We start from the raw sequence: 23,451 nt of genomic DNA, 5'->3' as shown, positions 1-23,451 counted from the left end.
CGGAAGAGGGTTTCTTAAGAAGGGGGTGCACAAGGGAGTGCTTGAGAGGGGATGGGAAGACTCCAGAGGCAAAGGAGTGATTGCAGAAGTCAGCAAGGGCAGGAGCCAGGGAGTCTGTGGTCCTTGATGGTCTTGGAGGAACAGGGGTGGACCTGTTTTGACGAGACTTTCATAGATCGGACTTGTCTTGAAACCTCGTCAGCAGAAAAAAGGGGAAAGGCAGAGAAGGGGAGAGGAGGGGTGGCTGCAGAAGGGCCAGAGGAAGGGCAGAGAATAGAGGGGGGGAGGTGATGGGAGGAGAGTGAGGACAGGATGTCCTGAGTTTTTGAAATGAAGTGAGAGGCCAGTGCCGTGCAGAGGGCCTGGGAGGGGATAGGAGAGGTAGAGACTGCAGCAGGGTTGGCCAGCTCCTTGCAGATTTTAGAGTTCGGCCGAATTGTTAGATGCCGCAGAGATGCGGGCTTGGATAAGGGCTCTCTTCTTGGTGAGAACGGAGAGCCGGTATTGCTTTTGGAGCAGGCGACAGGCCAGTTTGTCAGAGGATGAACATGAAGCACGCCATTTCCTCTCTGCCACCCTGCACTTGCATTTTGACGTGATCCGAGTCATACCAGGAGTTCCATTTGGCTTTGGGCTTCAGGTGGATACTCATGACAGGGGCAAGGCTATCAAGAGTATCAGATGTAGCAGAGTGGAGAGGGCTGTGTCATGGTTGGAGTCAGCCGAAGGGGGAGGAGGGGGCGAGAAGGTGGCAGCGAAAGCCTCAACTGACACGCGCTTCATGGGTCGGATGACCGAGAAGGAAGGTGGCAGTGATGGGGGTGGCTTTGCCTGTGGGGTAGGGAGGGTGAGGTGGGAGGAGAAAGTGATCACTCCAGGAGAGAGGAGTGGAGAGAGGGACAGAGAGGGGAAGGTCAGAGGAGATCAGGGCATCAAGAGTGTGCCCTGCAGAATGAGTTGGCCCAGACGGGAGAATAGAGTGAGAGCGAGTTGCAGAGGTCTTGAAAGAGTCCAGAGGGGGGACAGGAGGTATCCAGGTGGATGTTGAAGTCACCAAGAAAGAGGAGTTGAGTGGTTGAGGACAGGAGTGAGGAGGAGAGGTCCGCCCACTCGGAGAGGAAGGAGGAAATTTGACCAGGTGGCCGATAGATAGTAGCCACGGTAAGGGAGTGGCTAGGAGAGAGAGTTGGCAGACAAGACATTCAAAAGAGGAGTAGGTCTGCGTGGGAGTAACAGTGGCAGGAATCCACTCGGGGAAGATAAGGGCCACACACCCCCCAGCACGGTTGGGCCTGGGCACGGAGAGGATCTTGTAACCGTCAGGTAATAGTGTCAAAGCTGGTGACCGAGCTGGCCGTGAACCATGTCTCAGTGAGACCGAGTACGTCAAGGTCAAGTTCCTCAAGAAGGCGGCAGATATCAGAGGAATGTTTGACGGCAGAGCGACAGTTAGAGTGGCAATGTGGAGAAGGTTGCCATCTTTGAAGGACTTCTTCCATGGAGGGGTACAGATCAGAGGTACGCCCTGCGGAGGTGAAGAACGAGCAAGAGAGAGGGTCGGGGGGGGGGGGTAGAGGCAAGGTAGTCGAGCACAGAGGAGGGGCACAGCAGGAAATGAAGTTGATGAGGCGCGGGAAGCGTCTATCGAAGAGGTGAAGGTTGGTCTGTGGGCCTTGGACCAAGACAGTCCCATTAGCGTAGACATTAATGATGGCCTTAGAGGAGTGGAAGGAGGCCAAGAGGACATCCCAACGGGTGCCACCATTAATGGGAGAAGAGGAGAAAGGAGAGAGCACAGAGACCATATGAAGGGTCCATAGGTCAGGTGAAGGCACGAAAAAGAGGATGTCAGTGAGTTTCCTTGGAGGAGGAACTAGTGTAGGTGTCAGCGATAGGGAGGCCTGGGTTGGAGACCAGGATGTCCTTTTTAAACTTTTTCCTACCAGATTTAGTGAGGAGAGCAGGATAGTCAATGGAGAAGCAGCTAGAAAAGATTGGTGAGATAGAGAGCACCATGGAATAGGAGGGAGTGGGGGGGGTGGAGTCAGGACAAATGCAAGCGGACAGGAAGAGAGCGGCAGCCCTAGTTTACCACAAAATCAGAACACAGTAATGCGTATCAGGTACACAGTGGAGAGGCCACCTAAGTGTGAAAATCCTGCGGGGGGAGAAAAACCCTAGTTTACCACAAAATCAGAACACAGAAGTGTAGACACCCTGCGAGGAAGTGAACAGGTAAGGGTGGGGTGGGCCGGTAGGAGCAGGTGGAGTTCACAGATGGAGGGCGTAATGTCGCCTGGCGTCCCCTGCGGACACCTGCAGACACACAGGGAGCCGCCCTTTGCCGAGGGGCTGCCGGGTAGGGGGCTGCCCAAAGGGGTCAGATTAAAACCAGAAGGCACCCAATAGGAGGGGGAGCAGGGGGGGTGTGGGCGGGCAGGTAGACGGGAGGGAGGGAGGGAGGACCAGAAAGTGGCTGCAGGGGGAGGAGGGAGAACAGCGCTCGGAGCACGGGCCCGTTAATAAAATGAAGCACCCAGAAAACCTCACTGGAGGCCCACAGGGGCCAGGCAGGGATTAAACCTGCAGACTGGGCACGGCTGACGGCGGCTGCTCACACCCGCTCTGCTCGTGGAAAGAAGAGAGCGGGGAGAGCAGCCGTCGGGTAGTCCTTCCACAAGTCAGATGCACCGTTTACCTTACGGGGGGTGGGGGAGTTGAGGTTGTCAAGGCCCGGGTATCGGGCATCTAAGGTTTCGATTGTACAGTGGATGGTTTGGTTCGGCCATCAAGGAGCACAAGCCGCTGCCAGCTAACATGCACGCCCACGCTGTCGGAGCCAAGGCAACGGCAGGTTCCATGGCAGGTCATCAGCAGGGCGGCCACCCCTTTCGACTTTCTGTAAGCATTACTGTTTGGATGCCGGCTTTGTCAGACGCAGCCGTCGGACAGGCGGCTCTAAGGAAGCTGTTTTCTTAGGGAGGGTCTCCTCTCCACCCTGGGGCTACATTCAGTTGTAATCGCCCATGCAGTATGGCGGCAAGGGGACGGGACGTAAGAGTAATTATAAGCTACTCACCGTAGTGACTAACGTACTTAGTCCATAGTCCCCCTTTCCTCCATACCTCCCACCATCCCCCCCATAATACTGGTGTCATTAGACAATGTTAAATATTATGGACGCGTCAATGGGGACTGAGGAGTGGCGCTGGTGGGTGGAGTCAGGGGAGCGAAAGCTCTCAGGGCCGCACCCCCAGGTGCCTCTAAATTTAAAGGAAAAGATTTTTTCTGTTGAAAAATGTTCTGTCTCCCATCCCTAGCGAGGGACACCCATGCAATATGGAGAAAAGGGGACTATGGACTAAGAGTACGTTAGTCACTACGGTGAGTAACTAGTAATTTTTGGCCCTAGATTAACACTTCAAGGATTTTTGGTTACTCTAGGTTTGCTAAATGGACAAGCTGGTGGCAGCAGTGACTGTGTTACCATTGTGTGGTACTTTTCGTTTTAGCCTTACCGCATTTACTGCATTTGGCTACTAACTGTGGCTAGTGACCAAACATGGCCATGCACATTGTTTTTTGCTTGTCCTGTGGCCATCTTGTCTTTTAACCTTCTTTCTGGCCGTTGAGGCCAGGAAAATCCTCATATGGACTTCCAGTGCCCGGGAAAATGGAGCCTTTTGGCGGGATATGTGAGGGCTATGCGGGTTAGCTGGCGGTATGTGCACTGGGACTGTCTGGTCCCATTCTACAAATTGGTTTGTCTGAGTGGTCTGCATCAGTGTTCGTAGGGCTAGTTCTGCTATTGGCTAGTGGGAGTTTCTGCTGTTGCCTGGCTTTTGAGATGAGGACCCCTGCACCCACTCTAGAGATATTGGAGAAACCTAAAGGAGCCAAGACTCCTGTCCAGCTGTGAGACCAGTGAGGAGACCGGAAACCTGTCTGGAGGAGGCCTGATGACTGACATCTGATGTCCTGGAAGAGCCCTGCCTTGCTATTGATCTTCAGCAGTCCTGTGAGGGAGCTGTGACCAGTGGAGTGGAGGGACATCCATTCCTGATGTTTGCTTGGTACCTTGCGAAGGAAGAGCCTTCGGAAGTGCCCCGGAACTGCCTTGTGTCTGACCAGCTCTAGTTTGGGCTCCCGTCAACACTGTTCTGCATTGAGGCCTGGAACTTGGGGATCCTCAGCTTGTCCTACAAGACTTGCCTCAATGAAATTTCGTAGTCCTAGCATCAAGGGCACCCGAGATGGGGGGTGGGGGGGAGGGAAGAGAACGACAAGTGAGCCCCTTTGTGTCGCTGTGCTGCAGTGACCACCGTCCGAAACAGCTTACCTGAGTCTAGTCTAGTCCATTCCTGAGAGGGGTCCTGGACACTGACCAAAGCGCTGCTCGAACCTGCAACCCCTGCGAATCAAGGACTGAGGCTGGCGGTGGGAAAAGTGACATTAGACCGTTTTCCATTGACGTGCCAAGTCCTGTAAAGTAACGGAGTACGGGGGGCTGAGTTAGTGCTTCTTACCTGCCCCTAAACTCCCTGTAAAAGTTTTTTGCTAACTTTTGTAAAAGGTTTACAATACTTTGGCTTTGCCTTTGCTTGCTCGTGCACGCCTTCAGATGGTTTGACACTTTGGGTAGTTAGAATAACTTGTCCTCTAACCCTTGGAATCGTTCACTGGACCCCAGAGACCATGCCTTCATTTTTTCCAGCATTATAAAGTGTGTCTGAACCTTTTAACTTTTGGGCAAAAGGCCCCAGACAACTTGGGGAAGTACTTTTGAAGTTGGGGTTAATTCTCTGTAGATCTGTAGTGCATAAACTAATCTATACTTTCCTTTAAAGGGGTTTGATCTGTATTTTGCCATACTCTAGTGACTATATGTATATATATGTAATCTCTTTTTAATGTTGTGCGATACTTCTACCTGATAGTAGTTATTTTTCATAGTGATATTTGGCCATAAATAAATAACTATTTGTATACATAAGTGTAATGTGTGATTCCCATTGTGTGTACTCTTTGTGGACCCCTTATAAGCGCACCACCTCTTGAGACTTTGCCTAGAGCAATCGTCACTGCTACCTTGTCTAGTTTGTCCACAGCTCCTAGAGTTGTCCCTGTCGCAATATAGGTTGGTGTTGTATCTGAGCCAGGGATGACATGGAGCAGGAACCAGGCTGACTCGGGTAAGTATCAAACAGAAGATGCTTTTTTGTGCTTAGTTACATAGCCATAGTTCATGAAAGGTAGGAGAGAAGGTAACCAGCATCTGTCCTGGTTCCCTGCTATACTCCAAGTCCCAACCGATACCCCTAAGAATCCCCAAGCCTCCAACACTCCAGGCTCCACCTCACCATTCTGAGGCCCTGCATTCACTCAAGCAGTCGCACTAATCGTACAAGGATACCACACATCTCCCTCCTTAACAACAACCACAAGAAAAGAATACACCCACTATCATGCTAGGATTAACAATCAAAACAACCATAACTCCTCCTACCCCGGGTTGCCACGCCGGGGTCTCAGTGTTGCCACCACCAAGCGGATACCTTGCCACATGGACAATAAAACCCAACTACAACCAAAAACTCTCCAAAAACCTACCTCCTTCTGCCAGCACTGCCACAGCTGACCGCAGGCCTGCCACACCTGAGCACTACCCATGCCCCCAAATGAGACAAAACACACCTTCCAAAATTAGTGTAGCCCCGATATTGTAAACATACACAATGGCCAAAACAAATAGTCCTAACATGCAAACAACAAACACAACCAAAGTATCCAAAAACAACCATGCCTCAACGCCTTATCCCCTCTCCCCAAAGAAAAAGTAAAAGAAAGGGTTAGTGGGGGGGGGGGGGGAGTTCCCACGCACTCAGCAACATAGACAAATATGTAAGTCCAGTAAAATGTGCTGGGGGGTCTCGGAGGAGGGAGATGTAGCATAAATATGAAAAGCTAACCTAACAATGACTTTGACAAAAAAGAATCTAAAACCATGTGAAGAGGGACCACAGATGTAAGGCTAGGACCTTGCGAGTCCACTCTGTGAATCCGGCCTTCTGTCATAATGAGGAAGATGTACTCACAGGGACATACTTCTCTTCAGATCCCTTACCCTTGCCAGAGTTTAGCAATCCATTCTAACAGTAGCCATACAGGGTAAACTGTGTACACTCGAAATGAGACAATAAATGGTAAAAAATATAATTATTGGCACTAGCTTGCGTTTATGCACATATAAAAGTAACCAAAAATCCCAAGTGTCGAAGTCTAGGGTGATGAAAAAAAGTATCCCCACTGCACTGAGATGCTGTGTGCACTGTTAAAACTTATAAAAAGGGAAATGACAAAAAGGAAAGTAGTTTCCCAGTACTGATGGTCTGAAGGACTGATCAGTTTCCCTATAACAAATGAGCAAAAAGGAAAGTGAGGTTGGAAGCTTTACTTCACCTCAAAAAGCCAGAGCAAGTTAAAAAATAAAGCAAAAAGATTGGCGGTCCATAGAAACTATGGAGGGAAAGTTGCCGAAAGAGACATCTTTCCTAACAAGCGATAGTACATGGAGTGCTTTGTGTCCCCTTCTCTTAGTAACATTTGTGCTATGTAAGATGCCCTGTAAACTGGCTGATGGCAGTTGTTACTTCTATTACCTTATTTCTTGCAGCATTATCTAGACTGCCTTGTTAGCTGTGATAATGCACTACAGGGAACCATGTACTCAATCTCTACTCGTGTGTAAAGCCGCGTTGAAGATGATTTGTCCTTTGTTGGCCATCCTACCTACCTTTGTTGGCCCCTCATTCTTCATAACCTTCCTGAAGGCGTCACTTCGCTGTAGAAAGTCAAAACAAGGTGTTAAAACAAAAGCAAACATTTTGGAGGTCAATAGACTATAGAGGACAAGTTGCTCCAAGAGAAAACATTCCTAATGCCCTACAGCTGAGGCATCCAAACTGTGGAAAAAGGGGACTAAACACTAGCAGCGCAACCATCACTACTGTTGGGGAGAATTCTCAGGAATGTGCCAATTCCTCTCTACCTTGGAGACCCCCAGCACTTTTGCTGGGCTCTAGGACTTTTTAAATTTTAACCTGGAGAGGGTGAGACCTTTTTCCCCACTCATGTTTTTTCTGTGATTTGAACTCTTGTTTTTTTTGGAATCTGACAAACTACATAGGCATCTTTTGCATTGTCACAAAGCACCTTCAGTGCAGTGCCACAGCAAAATTTAAATACCTTACTCTTGGAATAATTACTGTTTCCAAGAGACGTAAAGTGAAATTAACTTTACTTTCCTAGACCCAGCAGACACTTTCTTACCGTAGGGTGCTGGAGGGATTGCTTAGTAGCCCCTTTGTCTAGCTTCTCATGTAAAACATTTTGTTACCCTTTACACAATTAAAGGCGGGTGGCAGTGGTTACTATTTACTACTGTTTTGTGTTTTTACCACAGGCTGCGTTCGCAGCCACAGTGAAGCACCCATGGGTGCCATTTTTGTCAAAATGAACCCAGTCTTTTTTCTCCATTTCTTGTTGTTTTGGTCCTTGAGATTTACTCTGTGTGCCAAACCAGGTTTGGTCCCTTTTTGTTTCTGTCTTTGGCGGGCTTCACGAGTGAAACCCGCCTCTGGCTCCTGAGTGTCTGGTAGGGGCAGAAAGTGAGGGAGATGCCTGAAACTCCCTGTGCTTGGTCTCCTAGGAGACAGGAATGCACTCTGTGGTGATTAGCCGGCCTGCTGTCCGGCAAGGACAGCCACCCTGCTGGGTGATTTACAGCTAGACTGGAATCACTGGGGGGAGCAAGCTGCATAAAAGATGAGGCGTTCTGGCTTGGAAGGCAGAGTCGACCACTGGACGAAGGAATCTCAATAAAAAATTGAAGAGGACACCTGCTGCAACTCCTCGACCCTTGGTTTACCCGGTGAAGCCCTGCTGCTATGCTGAAACTCCAAATTAGTATCGACAGAGAAGTCTGTGAAGACGACTTCTCACCTTGAGTTGGTGGGAACAATCAACTTCAAAGTAAGCTACCTGGACATCCTCTCGGAGCTGGTTGAATTTCCATTGCAGTCGCTGCTGGAACCGAATTGCCAGGGAGAGTGACACCAGTTTGTTTGCGTTGCTTTTAAGTTGGCAAAGAGCTCCAAGAAGATCCTCCGTACTCCCAGGAAGCAGGACTGACCGAGCCTGAGCCACCTCAACAGAGTGCTGGACCCCAGAAGCAAGGAAAGCCCATCTCGACAGCCAGGAACCGTGGTGTTGCTGTTTGCGGTAGTCTCGAGAAGCCAAAACACTGAAGTGACACTTGTTTAAAGTTTACTGGTTGCTGTCAGTGACGTCCTGTTGTGGTGTAGGAGTCCCCAGAAGTCCTCCCTCTTGTCCCCACGACTGAGGCCCAGGAATAACCGGATCTGCACAGGAACATAGGTCGTCTGCTGCATCTTTTCTTCAACCTTAAGGTACTGTAAAGTCTGAGAACTTGCCTCTCACTGTAGATTTGCTTGCTCTTCTGCTTCACAAGTCTGTGGCCCTACATTAGATTCTTCTTTTTCACCAACCACTACTTAAAACATTGTACAAAGACATTTACTCACCTTCAAGAAGTGCTTCAGTCCACATAGACTTTTGCCCATTGACATTGGCTCAGCCTGGTTCCCTGAATGACTCTTCCCTCTTCTGTTGTGTTGCACCTATCCTTCCAGGAAGGGGTTACCTTACTGTGCAGTGGGGGACCCAAAAGTATTTGCCCGCTTAAAGAATATTTGTGATCTCTTGTTGGTACTAAGAACCCTTTTCTTTTAACACTCTGAAAGCCTACTCTGAATGTACAGTAATATGAATGTACACAGTGTCCTAGCTATTTAAGTGACCTGAGTTCCTCGGTGGGTCTTTACTGATTGTGAGAAACCTATGTGTGTGTGTCTGTATTTCTGAAGTGTATTTGAGTGTTGCCTTTATATTCTTCCTTCTGAAGAAGGCTGGTTTAAATGACTGGTAAATTGTTTTACCAAGAAACCTTGAGTATCAGTGTTTATTTGAATACTTGTTACTGTGAATTCCTCTGTAACTGCATTACTGCTCTCATTGACCCCTCTTGAGATGAGCTGGCTGCTAGGCCACACTAACAACCTGTGTAGTTCAGACTTATACCAAAGGTTGGGTACCTATTGCCAGGAGGCTGAGGTTGTTGTAGTGCACCCAAAGGGTACTACCCACGGACGTCATTTAGGGGTCGCCAGAGGTCGCAACTGCGACGACTTGGGTCTCCCTTGCTACTCCTAAAAGAAAAGTGTCTATTTTTGTATTGATTTATTTTTAATGCAAGCTCCTGGGCTGTGGCCAGCACCATGTGGCTCTTTACTTCTGGAGTGGCTGGCTTTCTTGTCGGGGGCCTCTTTAATAAAAAAAAAGGAAAAGAAAACAGGGGTGCCACAAGTCTGAACACTTTCAGCACTGACCCCAAATAAGAAAGAATAGGAATACCAAATAATATGTCTGGAATTCTATACAATAATTTCAAGTCTCATGGTTAGGCAGAGTTTATATGCAGTACCCTTTGGGACCACTACACACAACTATGACTACAGGTGTAAGCAAAACCAACCTTTGGTATAAGTCTGTACTACAGTTTTTAGTAGCGGAGCTGAACAGCCAGGCTTATCTCTAGAGGGAATGTGAGCTCTTATGAGGTTACACAGGTCTACAATCAAAGGTATTCAAATAAACTCTAACACTCAGTTTCTTGGTTAAACACTTATTAATGTATTCAACAGTCAGTTATAAATCCTTCACTAGAAGGAGGCAGTTAAATATCATACATCAATACACTTCAATACTATACTCGTTAAGTTTCTGAGGCATTCAGACTACTTTGGAAGAGGAGCAAAAAGGAATAGGTTCAGAACATAAATTACAATTTCTTAGTGCAGATACTTTGAGTTCACCAGAAGAGTCAATTCAATAGGCTAGGCCTAAGTCGATAGGCTAAAGTCTTGGATTGGTAAAAATGGGTATGGCAAGTAAACAGTAAAGTCTCTGTAGAAGTTCTTAGAAGTAGTTTGTAAACAGATGAATTATATGTTGGGTCACAAGCGGATTAGGCCTGCTAGTTGCCGCGAGAGTTAAGTGCACAGTCCCGTTTCACAGTACCTTTTCAAATGAAGAAAAAGATACAGCTGTAGACTTCTGTTCCTGGCAGTTTCTGCAGATCTCGCTGTTCCTGAGCCTCAGTCGTTGGGACAAGAGGGAGGACGTCGGGGGACTCCTGCACTGGTACTGGTCAAAATGCTGGCAACTGGAAAATCTTCCATTCCGGTGGCTGTAGTAAAGCACACAAACTGGTGTCACTCTCCCTGCTTATTCGGTTTCCTGCAGCACTCTGAGAATGGTATCCAGGTGGCTTACGGGTCGAGTTGATTGGTCCCACCAATTTTGGGGGGGTGGGGGGGTCCTTGCTGGACAGTCAGCCAGCCAATCACGCCAGAGAGTGCATTTGGGTCTCCCAGGAGACGAAGCACGGAGTTTCGGGCACCTCCCTCACTTCACTTCCTGCCTACCGCAGACACTCAGGCACCAGAGGCAGTCTTCAGTCCTGAAGCCTGCCAAAGGCGTAGGAACAAAGGGGCCAAACCTGGTTTGACGCACATAGCAAAACTCTAGAAGGACCTTTCCACAAAGAAACGTCGAAAAAAGAAGATGGGACCTTTTTTTACAGGCACCATCTTGAAAAACATGTCTCCCGCAATTTAACGCGGCTGGTGTTCGCGGTCGGGAAAAATCATGGTAGTTTGTTGTAAAACCACTGCCACCAGCCATTTCGATAGGAAAGGGTAGCATTTGACTGCTACATGAGTATCTAGACTCAGGTGATACTAAGTAACCCCTCCAGCACTCTATTGTAAGATAGGGTGTTCTGGGTCTAGGAATTTAAACATACTAAAGTCAGTTTCACTTTACTTACTCTGGGAAACGGTAGTTTATCCTGGAGAAGGTATTTAAACCTTGGGAAAGCCTGAAAAGGTTTCCCTGTGTCGCTACACTGAGGGTGCTGTGTAACACATGACATTATGCCTACGGAGTGGTTTTAAAAACTCCATAATCAAAGAAATAAACACAGAAAACAAACCAAATTAAGAAGTTAAGTCCAAAGTTTAGCAAAAGAGCAGGTGGTCTGTAAGGTGGGAGGAATTGGCACATTTATGAGCATTCTCCCTACCACTCATTAAAGGTTTATTGCAGGCACATTTCAGGAGGTGAGTCACTGATTTAGTTTGTTCTTAAACGCCTCAACTCAGCCTTTCATCCTCCTGAGGTTGATAAATGAGTACCAACAGAGTTTGGGTGATTTTGGGTGTATATTTGTTCTATATAAAGCGCTTAAGCGTAAGTGCTATATAATAGCACATCATCATTTGGCCATGGACGTCTGCTTGCATTCACAGTAATTTGGTAATATGGGTCTATACACACTGATCCTAACGATAAATATGGCGATCAATTCTTGTATGAAATGTACATCATGTAGTGATATCGTAACCATATTTTTCGTAGTGTACTTAGGAACAATGCTATGTGATGCCACTTCTGTTTTGTAAAGGGGTGAAAGGTCGTGTTCCATCGATTCCTGTGAAATCACTTTGGGGTGGGGTCAAATGACATCACTTCCTGTGATGTCATCATAGGTCAAGGGTCGTGTGATGGCACTTCCGCTACCCTTGGCATTTTGGTGAAATGACGTCCGTTACTATCCCTAATCTTTCCCTAACAACCATAATGAATAACTTGCACTCTTTCACCTTCTTTAAGGACTTTCTAAACGTCAATATTTTTTCAGACCCCAGAACATCGCCACACTGTGCAAAGTGAGGTCATTCGCAGCCGAGCGCCGAGTCCCCGGAGGATGGGCCCAGCTGGCGATGGGCGCTTCCACCTGCCTCCCCGCATACATCGTGCCTCGGACCCGGGCCTTCCAGGTAAGAGACGCAACAAAGTACTGCAGAGCATGACCAAACCCACAATGGAAGCAACACTGTTTGACCTTAGGACGCATCCACTCACTGAAATGTCCTGTTTATACGCCCTATCTACTTACTTATTGTGAGTCCAGAAATTAAGAGTGTGGTATGAGCCCTCAGTGTAAATAATTGGAAACCTACATTTTGTAAAGTGATACTTAGTGATACTTAGTAGTCTGTCCCCCACCTTTGTGCCAGGATTTGGCTGCATTGATTTCACTTTATTTTTGCAGGAAAACACATTCTAGCTTTTAAAGTTACATTTCTATAATCCTCCTTGTGCTCTCCAGATTATAAACTAGTCTTTGCTGCAGAATATTTTAAAATGACAAATGTCTTTCTATGCGAGTTATTTTACTCTTCTCAGAATTGACACCTCTGAGATCCTTGTCAATCCAATTCATGTATTGAGGTTGTTTCCACAAATTGGTGCCTTTTTTCTCCCGGCAGTAGTTTATTCAGCAGTTTGCTGTTTATTGGCACCCCTTTACCTGGTCTTGTAGCGCACATTGCCAACATCAATGTGTTTGTGGGTTATCTTATCATTGGACGCTATTTGCTTCCAACAATGGAATTTAAAATAACCTCACCAGTTTGTATTGGGTTGATCATCCAGCCCCCCATCCCCGGTTTGCACCTCTGCCTTGTTAATCCCAATGGAGAAGCTGTCTGATTTAGCTTGAGTGAGTGTGTTCCAGTCCTCTTCTATGAAAAGACAGATTCCATGGTAGGTCTAGCGCTGACTTTTGGGAATGTGACCCATTTTGAATAGGAATGTCAAACAGGACGGGTATTTTGTTTTGGATGCATCTACCACTTGGACTCATGCGTGGCAAGTTCCAGTTTGAGGTCTAATCGGCCGCAAGACCACTCCTCTCATTCAGTAATTGAATACTGTGTTCTCTAGAAAGTCTCAAATGTTTTCTAATCAATAGCTTGAGGTCTTATGTGGTGCACTCGCATCCCCCTGCATTACGGCCATGGGGCCTTTGGTTAACATGACCTCTTAATGTCTCCAGTCTTTAGAAAACAGGCATCCCAGACCCCTTGGAGCATCCAATCAACTGGTAATATCAATCTGGCATGAAACGGATGGGTGGGCAATCATTTTGCACGACAATCTGCCTTTCAATGGTGTCCTAATATTCACAGAATGGAGGTCGAATGCCAATGCATTAATCGTTTGAATGGACATCTTGCTTCCCACAAAAGGTGCTGGTTGAAAAGGCCCAGAGTTTCATTGGCAAAAAGCAAAGAATGGCCTTGGTACTTTAATTGAGTAAAGCTGATGGACGCGGCCATCCATTTAGGGAAGTTTTTGCCAGAGTTGTGCACTTAGTTTAGTGTTTTCAAGATGAGTACTGTGGTGAACCTGGCTTTGTCTGCTTTATAAACCACTACATTTAGCAATTGAAAGGAGCAGGTAGTGGGACAGTGTCTTTGGTTTGCGGTGTGCCAAGTACACTGGCTTGAGACCGGACAAATGCAGTAGAACCCCCTCAAAGATGACCATGCCTGACTGGCTGTCTAATTCAGTTTCAGTAGACTTTTACTTTTTAGCCACTCATTGTTGTTCTTTATACTGACGCCCACTGGTTAGGTTTGCACATTATAAATGTTCTTAACATAACTGGCTTGGCAGAATGTGGGCTTATTGATGCAGATCCCTTGGCTTTCAGACACGCATGCTTTGATTATAGGGATCTCTGGTATTGGTGAAGGCATTGCACCCCTATATAGTGTGTGCAAAATGGACGAGATCTAGGGGTGTAATTGTGCCTTTGCTTGCATGAACTTTAACGACAGTTGCTGGAATTATGCAATACTATGGAACTTAATGTCGAGGCTTTGCCACATAATCCTTCATAGCAAAAAACAGCATTCACAAACTGGGCCCGAGTCACCTTTCCAGTTGTCTTTTGTCGTGGAAGACAAACGTTCAGATCTTGGGACACGGGTAACGTTCACGGCCTTACTAGAAAATAGATCTTTTTAGAAAGAGTAGACTGGTAACCAGATGGAATCATGTGGAAAGCATGTGATGAAGCCACAGGTCAGTGTTAACTTTCAAGGCTACACACATTACATGTCTCCATCCTTCAGTAATGGGCAAAAAGACCAATTGTAATGAATAACAAATACGCTCAATATGAAGATTAATAATAAATATTGAGCCTCCAACTTGAACTAGCTCCAGCTGCTTGAAATAAGATGTTCTGATTACCCAACACAATGTTAATACTGCATCAGGAGGATAGCTCAGAGGCAACATGCTCGCCTTGGAAGCAAGACGACATGGAGCCACACAGGTTCAAACCCCGGGTCCGCACTTGGAAACCTCTGGGTATTAAGCGCGTTATAAATTACCTATCGTATCATAAGCCATAAAAAAGGACAAGGCTGAGTTTGCCTTGCCAGAATTGGAACTTGTGGCTTTGCAGATCTCTGAGCCCGGTGGGAAGACTTGCCAGCTCACTACAGAAAGCCACGCCTGCTGATGGCCACGTTAGTCATGCCTACGGTGCACCGTAGTTGCCCACACAATTCTATTGGCCCCGCTGCAGAGACCTGCACGAAATGTTGCATTGTTTCAAGAAGAATGTTCAACTCTGGTAAAAGCCGGGAGGGATCCTATGGGTGGGGTGATGCCTTAAAAAGAAATCCATAGGGTGGGCATGGGGGAGAGCTCTATGGAGCGGATATGTGGGGATATGGATTATCTTATGTTAAGAGGTGTCATTTTGGTATTTGGAGAGAATGAAGAGGTAGGCACAGGGTTTTTATTTGCCAGGGGCTTGGAGCTATTTACCTTCTGGTTATAGCCAAGGGGAGCCTGGTTAGCTTGAAACCAACAACTACCAAGAGCAACCTTTGACCCCTGTGGCAAGTGGTGCCATACAAACCTAGCTATGTGATATTTACCTGTGTATGTCTGGGAGTGTATTTCGAGGAGACTAAAGAACTCGCCTAAGGGACTTAAAGAGCATATTGGATAAGATAAAATGGAAACAAAGTTAGTTAGCATCTTGCGCAAAGTTAGAATTTCTGCACGCTACATACTAGCTCCTGGTTCCCACAGGTAGCTCTAACTGATTAGCCTTGATATCCAGGAGCTGCTTTTTGCGCTAAGTGAACAAATCCCAATTTCGATCCTGCTCGAACAGTGTTGCCTTGGTTCTTATTGCACAGTTGCTACAGCATATATGGGTTGAAGCCTTTAAAGAGAAAGGAATGCCCAACATCTAACAGCTCAGTGATGTTAGCAGAAGGGTAAACCCTCTTAACAAAGTCTTCAGACTTTGACGTCTTCTGTGTGGCGATCGGTTGATCAGGATGCAGTAGATGTCCAGGGGGACGAGGTAGAACCATGAGGTCCTGATACCTGCGTTGTGACTCTGGATGTACTGATGAGAGAATCTGGCATTGACTAAGTAAACTCTGGGGCTTGAACCCTCAGTCAGCACCTTTCTGTGTTGCTTTAATCGATTGCTTGCCGGCGGCCTAGCCTGTGCAACCTCTACCATGGTCCCCGATTATAAAGGGCTACTTTCCATTTAAAATCAATGCAATTCAAATGTACCTGCTTGCACAAGAAAGCCTGCCGCTGCCACGCCCCAATGCTCCTTGTCTGACCTTTCCCAAGACATGATCTTCCTTTTGACAATTTATTAAATCGGATTCATTTTTATTTGGAGATGTGAGAGCAAGACGTCCCTTGATCGGCATAAACAATAATTTGTCACTAACTATTCAATGTGTTGCCACGGTGTGGGTGATTTTGATGTTGACACCCTTTCTCCCACCTCTTAACATGCACCCACTTGTCCATTTGCTCCTGCACTTGGTGGCACATTTTTCATTTTACCATCTTCCTAAAAAAGGGGTGTTACCTGCTTCTGGCTTCAGCCTTTTGATAGCTGCTGGTGCTGTGTTTGTCTGTATAGAGCGTATGTCCCTTGTTACATTTGTTTGCCAAGCTCTGCTCATTTTAATACAAGTCAAAGTATCATATTAAGACGTTATCATTCTCTCTTCTCCTGTTTGTTTTGTTTTTGTTGGTCCTGCTGCCTCCATCGCCTCCCCACCACCCCAGAATACATGGCCCCCGAGTTCCCAGAGGTTGGCTTCAGTTCAGGTACAGTTTACCTGGTAGAGGGCCTTACTGCGCTGGGGCTTCTGGCTCCCTCTGGTCCTTCTGCAGGCTTCCCTCTTTGCACACATGCTGGTCATGGTATGCTTGGTGAGCCTTGCTCTGCACCCTGTCCCCACTGGCCCTCTAGATGCTTCCTCTTGCAGCTTGTGTCTCCTTCGCCTCTTTGTCATATTACCCACTCCTCATTATAGGATGGGTCCACCTTCCCTTAGAAGTTGGGCGTTTGTTCTCAATCGGTTTTGTGTTCTTCCAGCTAGGGGAACTTTGCGAGAAGCCAAGTGCACATTTCTGCGCCCACAATGTCGCCTGCTACGCTGTGCACGCACTAATAGTATTATCGTTAGGGTCTACATGCTTTCCTGCCCCAATAATTCAGTAGCCTTGGCTCTGCACCAGTGCCGTCCTTCTAAATTGGACCTCATTTGATCGCAAATTGTCTGCGCCAAATGTATGCTGCAACCCAGATCCTTGTTACTTCCCCTATGGAACTGTACCTTCCCTCAAAGCCATAGGTAGACATGGCGGTATCGGCCAGTCTAAGGTCTACACCACAGATGAGTGGGGTATTCTTTGCCTGGCCACATATGGGTAGCCCTGATCGATATATTAATCCAAGGGCAGTTTTTCTAAAGTCCGCTCAAGGGGCTTCATGAAACTATACCTTAGGCAGTACAGTCAAAGCCTACTCTTAGTATAGACCTGTACTACTTATTTAGGTATTGTCAGGCTTATCCTAGGAGGGAGAGAAGGCTGTAGGAAGGTACAAAGAACTTGTAGAATACATATGGTCCAAAGAAATACTGATACACTGCCTGTGTATATAAAGAAACTTCTATTCTTTACACTACAACAAAGAGAATTCTTCCGAAAGTTGGTACTATTAGAAGTCATAAACACATTATAAAAACCAACACAATACTTGTCGTAAGTGGGAAGAGTCTTTCAGGGAGCTAGGCCAGCCAATGTTAAGTTAGCCAAAGTCTAGGTGAGCTGAAGCACTTTTTGCAGGTAAGTAAAAGTCTTGCACAATGTTTTAGAAGTCTTTGTAGAAAAAGTAGAATCAATGTAGGGCCACAAGCTGGGAGGCTTGTGAGGGGCAAAGCTGTAAGCAACTCTGCAAGATTAACAAAGACAAGTCTCAACTGATAACAAGTAAGGCTACACCATAAGAGGTAAGTTCTCTTATACTTTACAGTACTTTGGTTAGAATAAATGGTTCCAGCTGGCTTCTGTTCCTGTACAGCTCTGCAGATCCTGGTGTTCCTGGGCCTCAGTCGTGGGGACAGGAGGGAGGACTTCTGGGAAGTCCTGCACTGCAATGGGAAGGTCAGCAGCAGCAATGGGCAAACTTCAATTCAGGGGCCCTTCGAGGTTTCAGCTCCTCGCGTCAGATAGAAAATAGCAACACTGCGGTTCTCGGATACCACTTCAGACTTTCCTCGCATCATGGACCCACCCTTCTGTTGAGGTGGCTCAGACTTGGTCCGTCCTGCTTCAGGGAAGTCCAGATGATCTTACTGGCGCTCGGATCAGGCTTAAAAGCAATGCATTCGATCTGGTGTTTGCTCTCCCAGGCACTTTGGTTCCAGCAGTGGAAGTACAGCCAGCTTTGAGAGGATGTCCAAAAGAGTTCCCTTCGGGGTTGATTGGTCCCACCAACCCAAGGGGAGAAGTCGTCCTTGCAGGGCTTCTCTAGTTGAAACAAATTCGGAGCTTCAGTACAGCAGCAGGGTTTCACCGGGCAAACCAACAGAGTTACAGCAGGCGTCTCTTCCAAGTTCTTCGATACTATACCCTCTTGAGATGAGCCTGGCTGCTCAGTCACATTACCAACCTGTGTAGTACAGACTTATACCAAAGGTTGGGTTCCTATTGCCAGGAGGTCAAGGTTGCTGTGCTCTTCCAAAGGATACTGCACACAATCTTGCCTAACACCACTCACCTAGGGACAAGATAAGTGTACCTAACATGCAAGTCAAGAGAAAATAAAAAGGCAAGACCAAGGGGCATCCCACCAACACTGCACAGAAAGTGCTGCAGTAATAAAGATGCCCAAAAAGTTATAGGAAAGTATAGATTCAGAAAGGCACCCATAAAAAGAGTAAAAGAAAGGGTGAGTGTGGGGGGCAACACGTTCCCACTGTCATAAACTGCGGTCCCAGATGAACTTATACCTTCTAACCAAAGTACCACCCAGGAAAGAACAAAGAAATTCCCTGGCCAGAAAGTGGGACAAAGGGTGAGACAGGATACAGCACTGCCAGGTACTCAGAAGCCAGAAAGAAACAGGAAATTAGTTACACAGATCTTTAAATATTTATGATCCAAGAATAGGCAAGCCTTGAAGTGATGGTGTCCTGCTGAGGTCATCAACCAATCCAATATAAGGCAAACCTAACATGGGGGTGCAAGCTAGGCGGGCAACGGTATCCAGTGTTTTCAGTCTCACCAAAGTTCCAGGGAGAAACAGTCCAGTATCCAAAAGTTCTAGAAAATTTCAAAGAATTCCAAAGGCAAGTTCCAGGGTTAAAATCAAAGTATTACAATATCCAGGGGAAAAACAGCAGCAATCCAAAGAATAGCAGAATAGCAGAACCAAAAATCCAGGAGCCAGGTGGTAAAAAAAAAGCTACAAAACCAACGCCACCCGCAATAACAGCTGAAAGCAAAGTTTTTGAAAGGCTGAGCGTTTAATGCTGGGAGGATTCCTTATATATCACGTGACTTTGTTGCCATATCGAGGTCGTCCTTGAGGCACCATGGCAACCTCCATGCATGTTGCTGTTGGCGACCGGAGGAGAGATGCCAGCAGGATTGCTTCTAGCATGGGACCCCTTGCATCCCAAGGAGGGGTCGCTTGAACCGGTGCGAAACACCTGTGCGGCGCAGGACAACCGGCAGCCCACAGAAGGACCGTTGTGTGGCGGACAGGTAAATTCATGACAGCCACTCACTCAGGAACATAGAAAAAGAATCTACAACCCAGCAAAAAGTTATTTGGCATATAAATGAAAATGCAGAGTGCCCTAGTCGTTCCAGGGAAGGCATGGCATGTGAATGCAGGTCAGAGTACATCCAATGAGACTGGATGGGGTTTAGCTCGAACGCAAGGCAGGCAATGGAATAAAAATGTCCAAGCCTAAAACATAGCTGGCACTGAATGAAGGTAATGAGGTATTGGAAATTGGTACAAGGTCCCTGACAGGCCCATAAATCCTGATTTGGGAACAAAGCCCAAATTATTTTGGTTGTGCGTGCTATCAGTAGTTTGTTTTTGATTCTGTTGGATCTCCTCTCTTCCCAAAAATAGTCTGGTAATGGAGAAAGGACGCCCCTATTTTTCATGTTCCAAATGTGCAGCGTGGAAGAATAGACTATGGTGAATTGCTAGAAGCAATCCTGGTCATGCCTGGTTTCGTTACAGCACGCCATACATTACCCAGTGGCCCTCCCTAGTGATCTTCTCACTTTCAGGAAGACCCACTTCTGTAGCTTTACCCTGTACGCAGAGCAGCAGAGCTTGGCAGACTTGTCTTTCTGAATGTGTCTTGTCTGTTTATGTGGGCAGCGGTGCCCGTTGTAAACCGCACCAATGTTTTCACTGACCTGTTTGTGTGTTCTGGTCATGCATGTGCCTGGTTTAGCCCCCGAAGAGCTGAAGGAAAAGTCATTGAAGAAACCCGTGGAGCCAGGTTTGAAAGCCTTGTTTTCAGCTCTCAATTTTGCATGCGTCTTTGTGTCACAGGTCTCCCCATTTGTTTTCCACACCAGAACACGCCTTGTGGTTTCCACTGAGCCACAGTCCTGAAGCAAATCTGGTCACAGAACTCACTCAAATGCATAAGTAAATTGACTGAGGCTAATCCAATTGCTTGATTCCACACCAAAATCAAAGTCCAAAACATGGCTTTTGCATCCAAGTGTTGTCGCCAACATGTTGGGAATGCAGTTGGAATGGGAGTGATTCATGTGACCAGTTTGGTGTTGGGTCCGGTGTGTCCTTGTTTACACATTAGTTCATTTTTCTCCATTCAATATTCTCGATCTAAAGATAAATTCCACTTTATATGATCTTTGAATTTTTAGTTGCCATTGAAGTACTTGTATATTTTCATCTTCTTGTGGCCAGCTGTTGGTTCTCGCTTTACGTCTTGTTAATTAACTTGCTTCTGTGGGAGATTGGGCAGCCGCCAGATGGGGTGGTATGAGCAAGTTCAGCTCCCTATTTAGGCAGAGGAGCAGTGTGCTATAGCCTGGTGTTCATTGGTTTCTGAAAGTTTGATGCTTGGGGAGAGGTTTGGTTCTGACTACGGAACACGCCAGTGCCCAGGTCTTTGTTGAAGGTTAGCTGATGCAGGACAGGTGCCAGTTTTACTGGTCATGTGGGGTGGGAGCTTAGCGGATTCTGACAAAAAAATAAGTTGACCATTGGTAAGATTGCAAAGGTGACCAGCTCTATAGATTTCACTTTATAGTGGCGGGAGAATAGGGTGCAGGTTTGTTGGGGAATTTAGCAGTTCTACTATGCGTTTTGCCTCTGTAGTCTTCATTGAGCAAAGTAAAACAATTAGGTAGCGTTTACCTAATTGGGCTGCCAGCATTTGCTGTGATGGCCAATGGAGGAAACCATCTTCTGAAGCAATCCTACTTACGAGAAAGTGAGAACAAATCCTTCATGAAAAGAACAACTCGACTGAACAAATGGGTGGTCAATAGCACATTCTGCTGGGAAACTGTTACGTCCCATGAGTGCACTTGTTCTACGTGTTACGCAAAGCTCAGCATCATGCATGGGCATGTCCCCTTTGTTGTTCAGGCACTTCATTTATAGTTCCATCCTCACTCCCTGTCATAATGTTGAACCCCACTGCAGAATCACTGAAACTGATTGATTGTGCTGGATACTTGGCTTTGTTTTTGATCTGCAACTTGCTATAACACATTTGTCAAGCCTTATCCAACATGGTTGCCTGTGTTTCCAGAGCTTGCGTTTCTCCAGGACGGATACCCCCACCCTCCTCCACTGCCCAGGATGGCCTCGCCTCAGAGCATGTGCATACAGAGCGGGCCACACCCACAGATCTCGCCTCTGCTCCACCCCCTCATTGGGCAACATGTTTTATCAGTCAAGCAGTTCACCAAGGAACAGGTACCTTTTTTTTTCAATTTCTTCCCTTGGCTTTTTGCTATCATACTCTTTCATTATTTAAGCGCATACGATTTGAAATAATTTTTTCTGATGCTTGTTAATCTGCTTAGAATCACATGCTGTGCATATGGTCTGACATCCAGTGGTAACCGCAGAGTATTGCATCTTGTCTTTCGGGGACCAAAAGGGGACGTTGGCATAGGCTTGTCTGCTTTATTGGGATTTGGAATGGTTTGCCTCCCTTCCAGGCTTTATCCAAAGCATGAGTGTGTGGCTACCATTTTCATGATCTCTGCCTTAAAGTCCTGTGGCTCCTGTTAAGGAGGTCTTTGTACAACAGAGTAATCTACAACTACTGAAATAAAATAAAATATTTCTGTTGCTTGTGTAATCTGCTTAGATCACAGGCTATGCATAGGCCGACCTCTAGTGGAAGCTGCAGAGTATTACCGTTGCTGTTTTCGAAATTCGAAAAGGGACGTCGACGGGGCGTGCCACTAATGCTATCCCTAGTGTGACATCCGCTGTACCCATGATCCCTCACGCGTTGAGGTCCCTCAGATTGTTTTTTTCCGCCATCGTGAGCGGTCGCATATAAGCGGAGTGCATTTTCAGCTCACGCCATTGACTTATAAAGTGTTTAATATTAGTTTATCTTTCTGTCATTTATTTAATTCTGCCCGCCCTGTAATAAAAAGTACACGTGGGTCGACAAGTGCAGGGTGTGTAACCTTTGCTTGAATCGGGACCCAGAAGAGGTTCATTGTTGGGCCTGTAAACTGCTCCGACACAAGACCCTCAAAGATAGAAGAACGAAACGTTGGGCCCATCACGCCATGCAGGCTGAGGTCCCTCAGATAGTTTTTTTCCGCCCAGATAACTGGTCGCTTATAGCGGAGCCTTTACATTGAGACACATTGTTTATCTTTATACCGACTGTTATTCCCCCATAAGTCACTTGGACAGTTATTAAGAACTTGGACGAAGACTGCGGGAAGTTTCTACGGCGGTGGATTTCGGCACCTAAGATCCGGCGCTGAGGCATCCACGTAGCCGGGCCCTCTGACAAGCCTATACAGTAGGGAGAGTGGGGTCGGGTGGCCATATCTTTCATTGTCTTTCCTCTTTCCCCCCCTCCTTGCCCTCTAGGTCTGGTCTTCTTTGTTTATACCTTTTGCTATGGAAAGGACTCCATTTAGGTTCTGCCCTAAGTTTAGGGTCAGATACCCGTGGAAAGACTAGCACAGGATGTGTAATTCTTGTCTCCCCTTAGATCACGGCGAGAAGCGGTGGGCGTCTTGTAAGCTCCTTCGGCCTAAGATACTTAAGGAGCGCTGTGTAAAGCGGTGGGCCGCGTACGGTATTTCGCAAGCTGAACCCTCTCCCCCTACCACCACACCCGCCGAAAGTGATGGGGGCACCGCCGATGACCAACATCCGTATCGGATTTCATAGACCTTGAGGCGGACACTTCTAGGTCTGCCACGCCCGTCCCTGACCCTTCAAGGCCTAATGCAAGTCTTGCTTCAGGGACAACACCCGGCGATAGGAGCGTACAAAAACCACATCACACTAAGCACACAACCCCACAACCGATTTCGACGGTTCTGTAGAAAAAGGTGAAAGCGCCAACAGAGCCGTTGAAAAATTCAGTGGATTCCTCTGATCAGGTAGATCAGCCTTCCCTGCATCCGCAGCAGCATCTTGCGACTGGGCACTCCAAAAACAAGGGCGCTACCCCTAAATCGGGTTTACACGTCGAAGCGCGGTCAATCAACGCTCCGAAGGTCCCTAAAGGCCCGCTAGGCCAAAACCTACTACTAGGCCTCCAGCAGAAAAATCTATTGCTAGGCCCTCGAACGCTGCGGTAGGCGGTAAATCTACCGAGAGACCTTCAAACCCGTTAACTTGTGTCGATTCGGCGGAGATTGAAGACAGTTTGCGAGAATTACTTCTGCAGTTGGGCTGGTACCTACACCGTTGAAACGCATGTGGCAGCCCGTGGATAAGTCTAAAGACACGCCATGGTGCCCTGATATTCGCGAAACATGCAAGCACAGTCGGGAGCCTCTGTCCAACACCCTTGGAGACAAATTTTGATGCCAAAGGGCGGGAGATGACGTTTT

General features: G+C 47.0%; 1 protein-coding gene across 5 annotated transcripts in view; it reads left to right on the top strand.

Moving 5' to 3' along the window:
* Window positions 1-23,451, top strand: part of CAD (carbamoyl-phosphate synthetase 2, aspartate transcarbamylase, and dihydroorotase) — a 425,465-nt gene that overhangs the window by 352,546 nt on the left and 49,468 nt on the right. Inside the window, exons 35-39 of one of the 5 annotated variants that reach the window (XM_069605503.1) lie at window positions 11,843-11,981; window positions 13,043-13,090; window positions 16,117-16,158; window positions 19,821-19,868; window positions 21,159-21,325. In XM_069605503.1, coding sequence (XP_069461604.1) covers window positions 11,843-11,981; window positions 13,043-13,090; window positions 16,117-16,158; window positions 19,821-19,868; window positions 21,159-21,325 — 444 coding nt within the window. The remainder of the gene's footprint in view (window positions 1-11,842; window positions 11,982-13,042; window positions 13,091-16,116; window positions 16,159-19,820; window positions 19,869-21,158; window positions 21,326-23,451) is intronic. The other 4 variants (XM_069605500.1, XM_069605499.1, XM_069605501.1 and 1 more) reach the window with 4 other exon arrangements.

This window comes from Ambystoma mexicanum, chromosome 4p (assembly GCF_040938575.1).
Source record: "Ambystoma mexicanum isolate Mex_15411 chromosome 4p, UKY_AmexF1_1, whole genome shotgun sequence".
NCBI classification, from domain to species: Eukaryota; Metazoa; Chordata; class Amphibia; order Caudata; family Ambystomatidae; genus Ambystoma; species Ambystoma mexicanum.
This window is presented reverse-complemented; position numbering and strand designations above follow the sequence as displayed.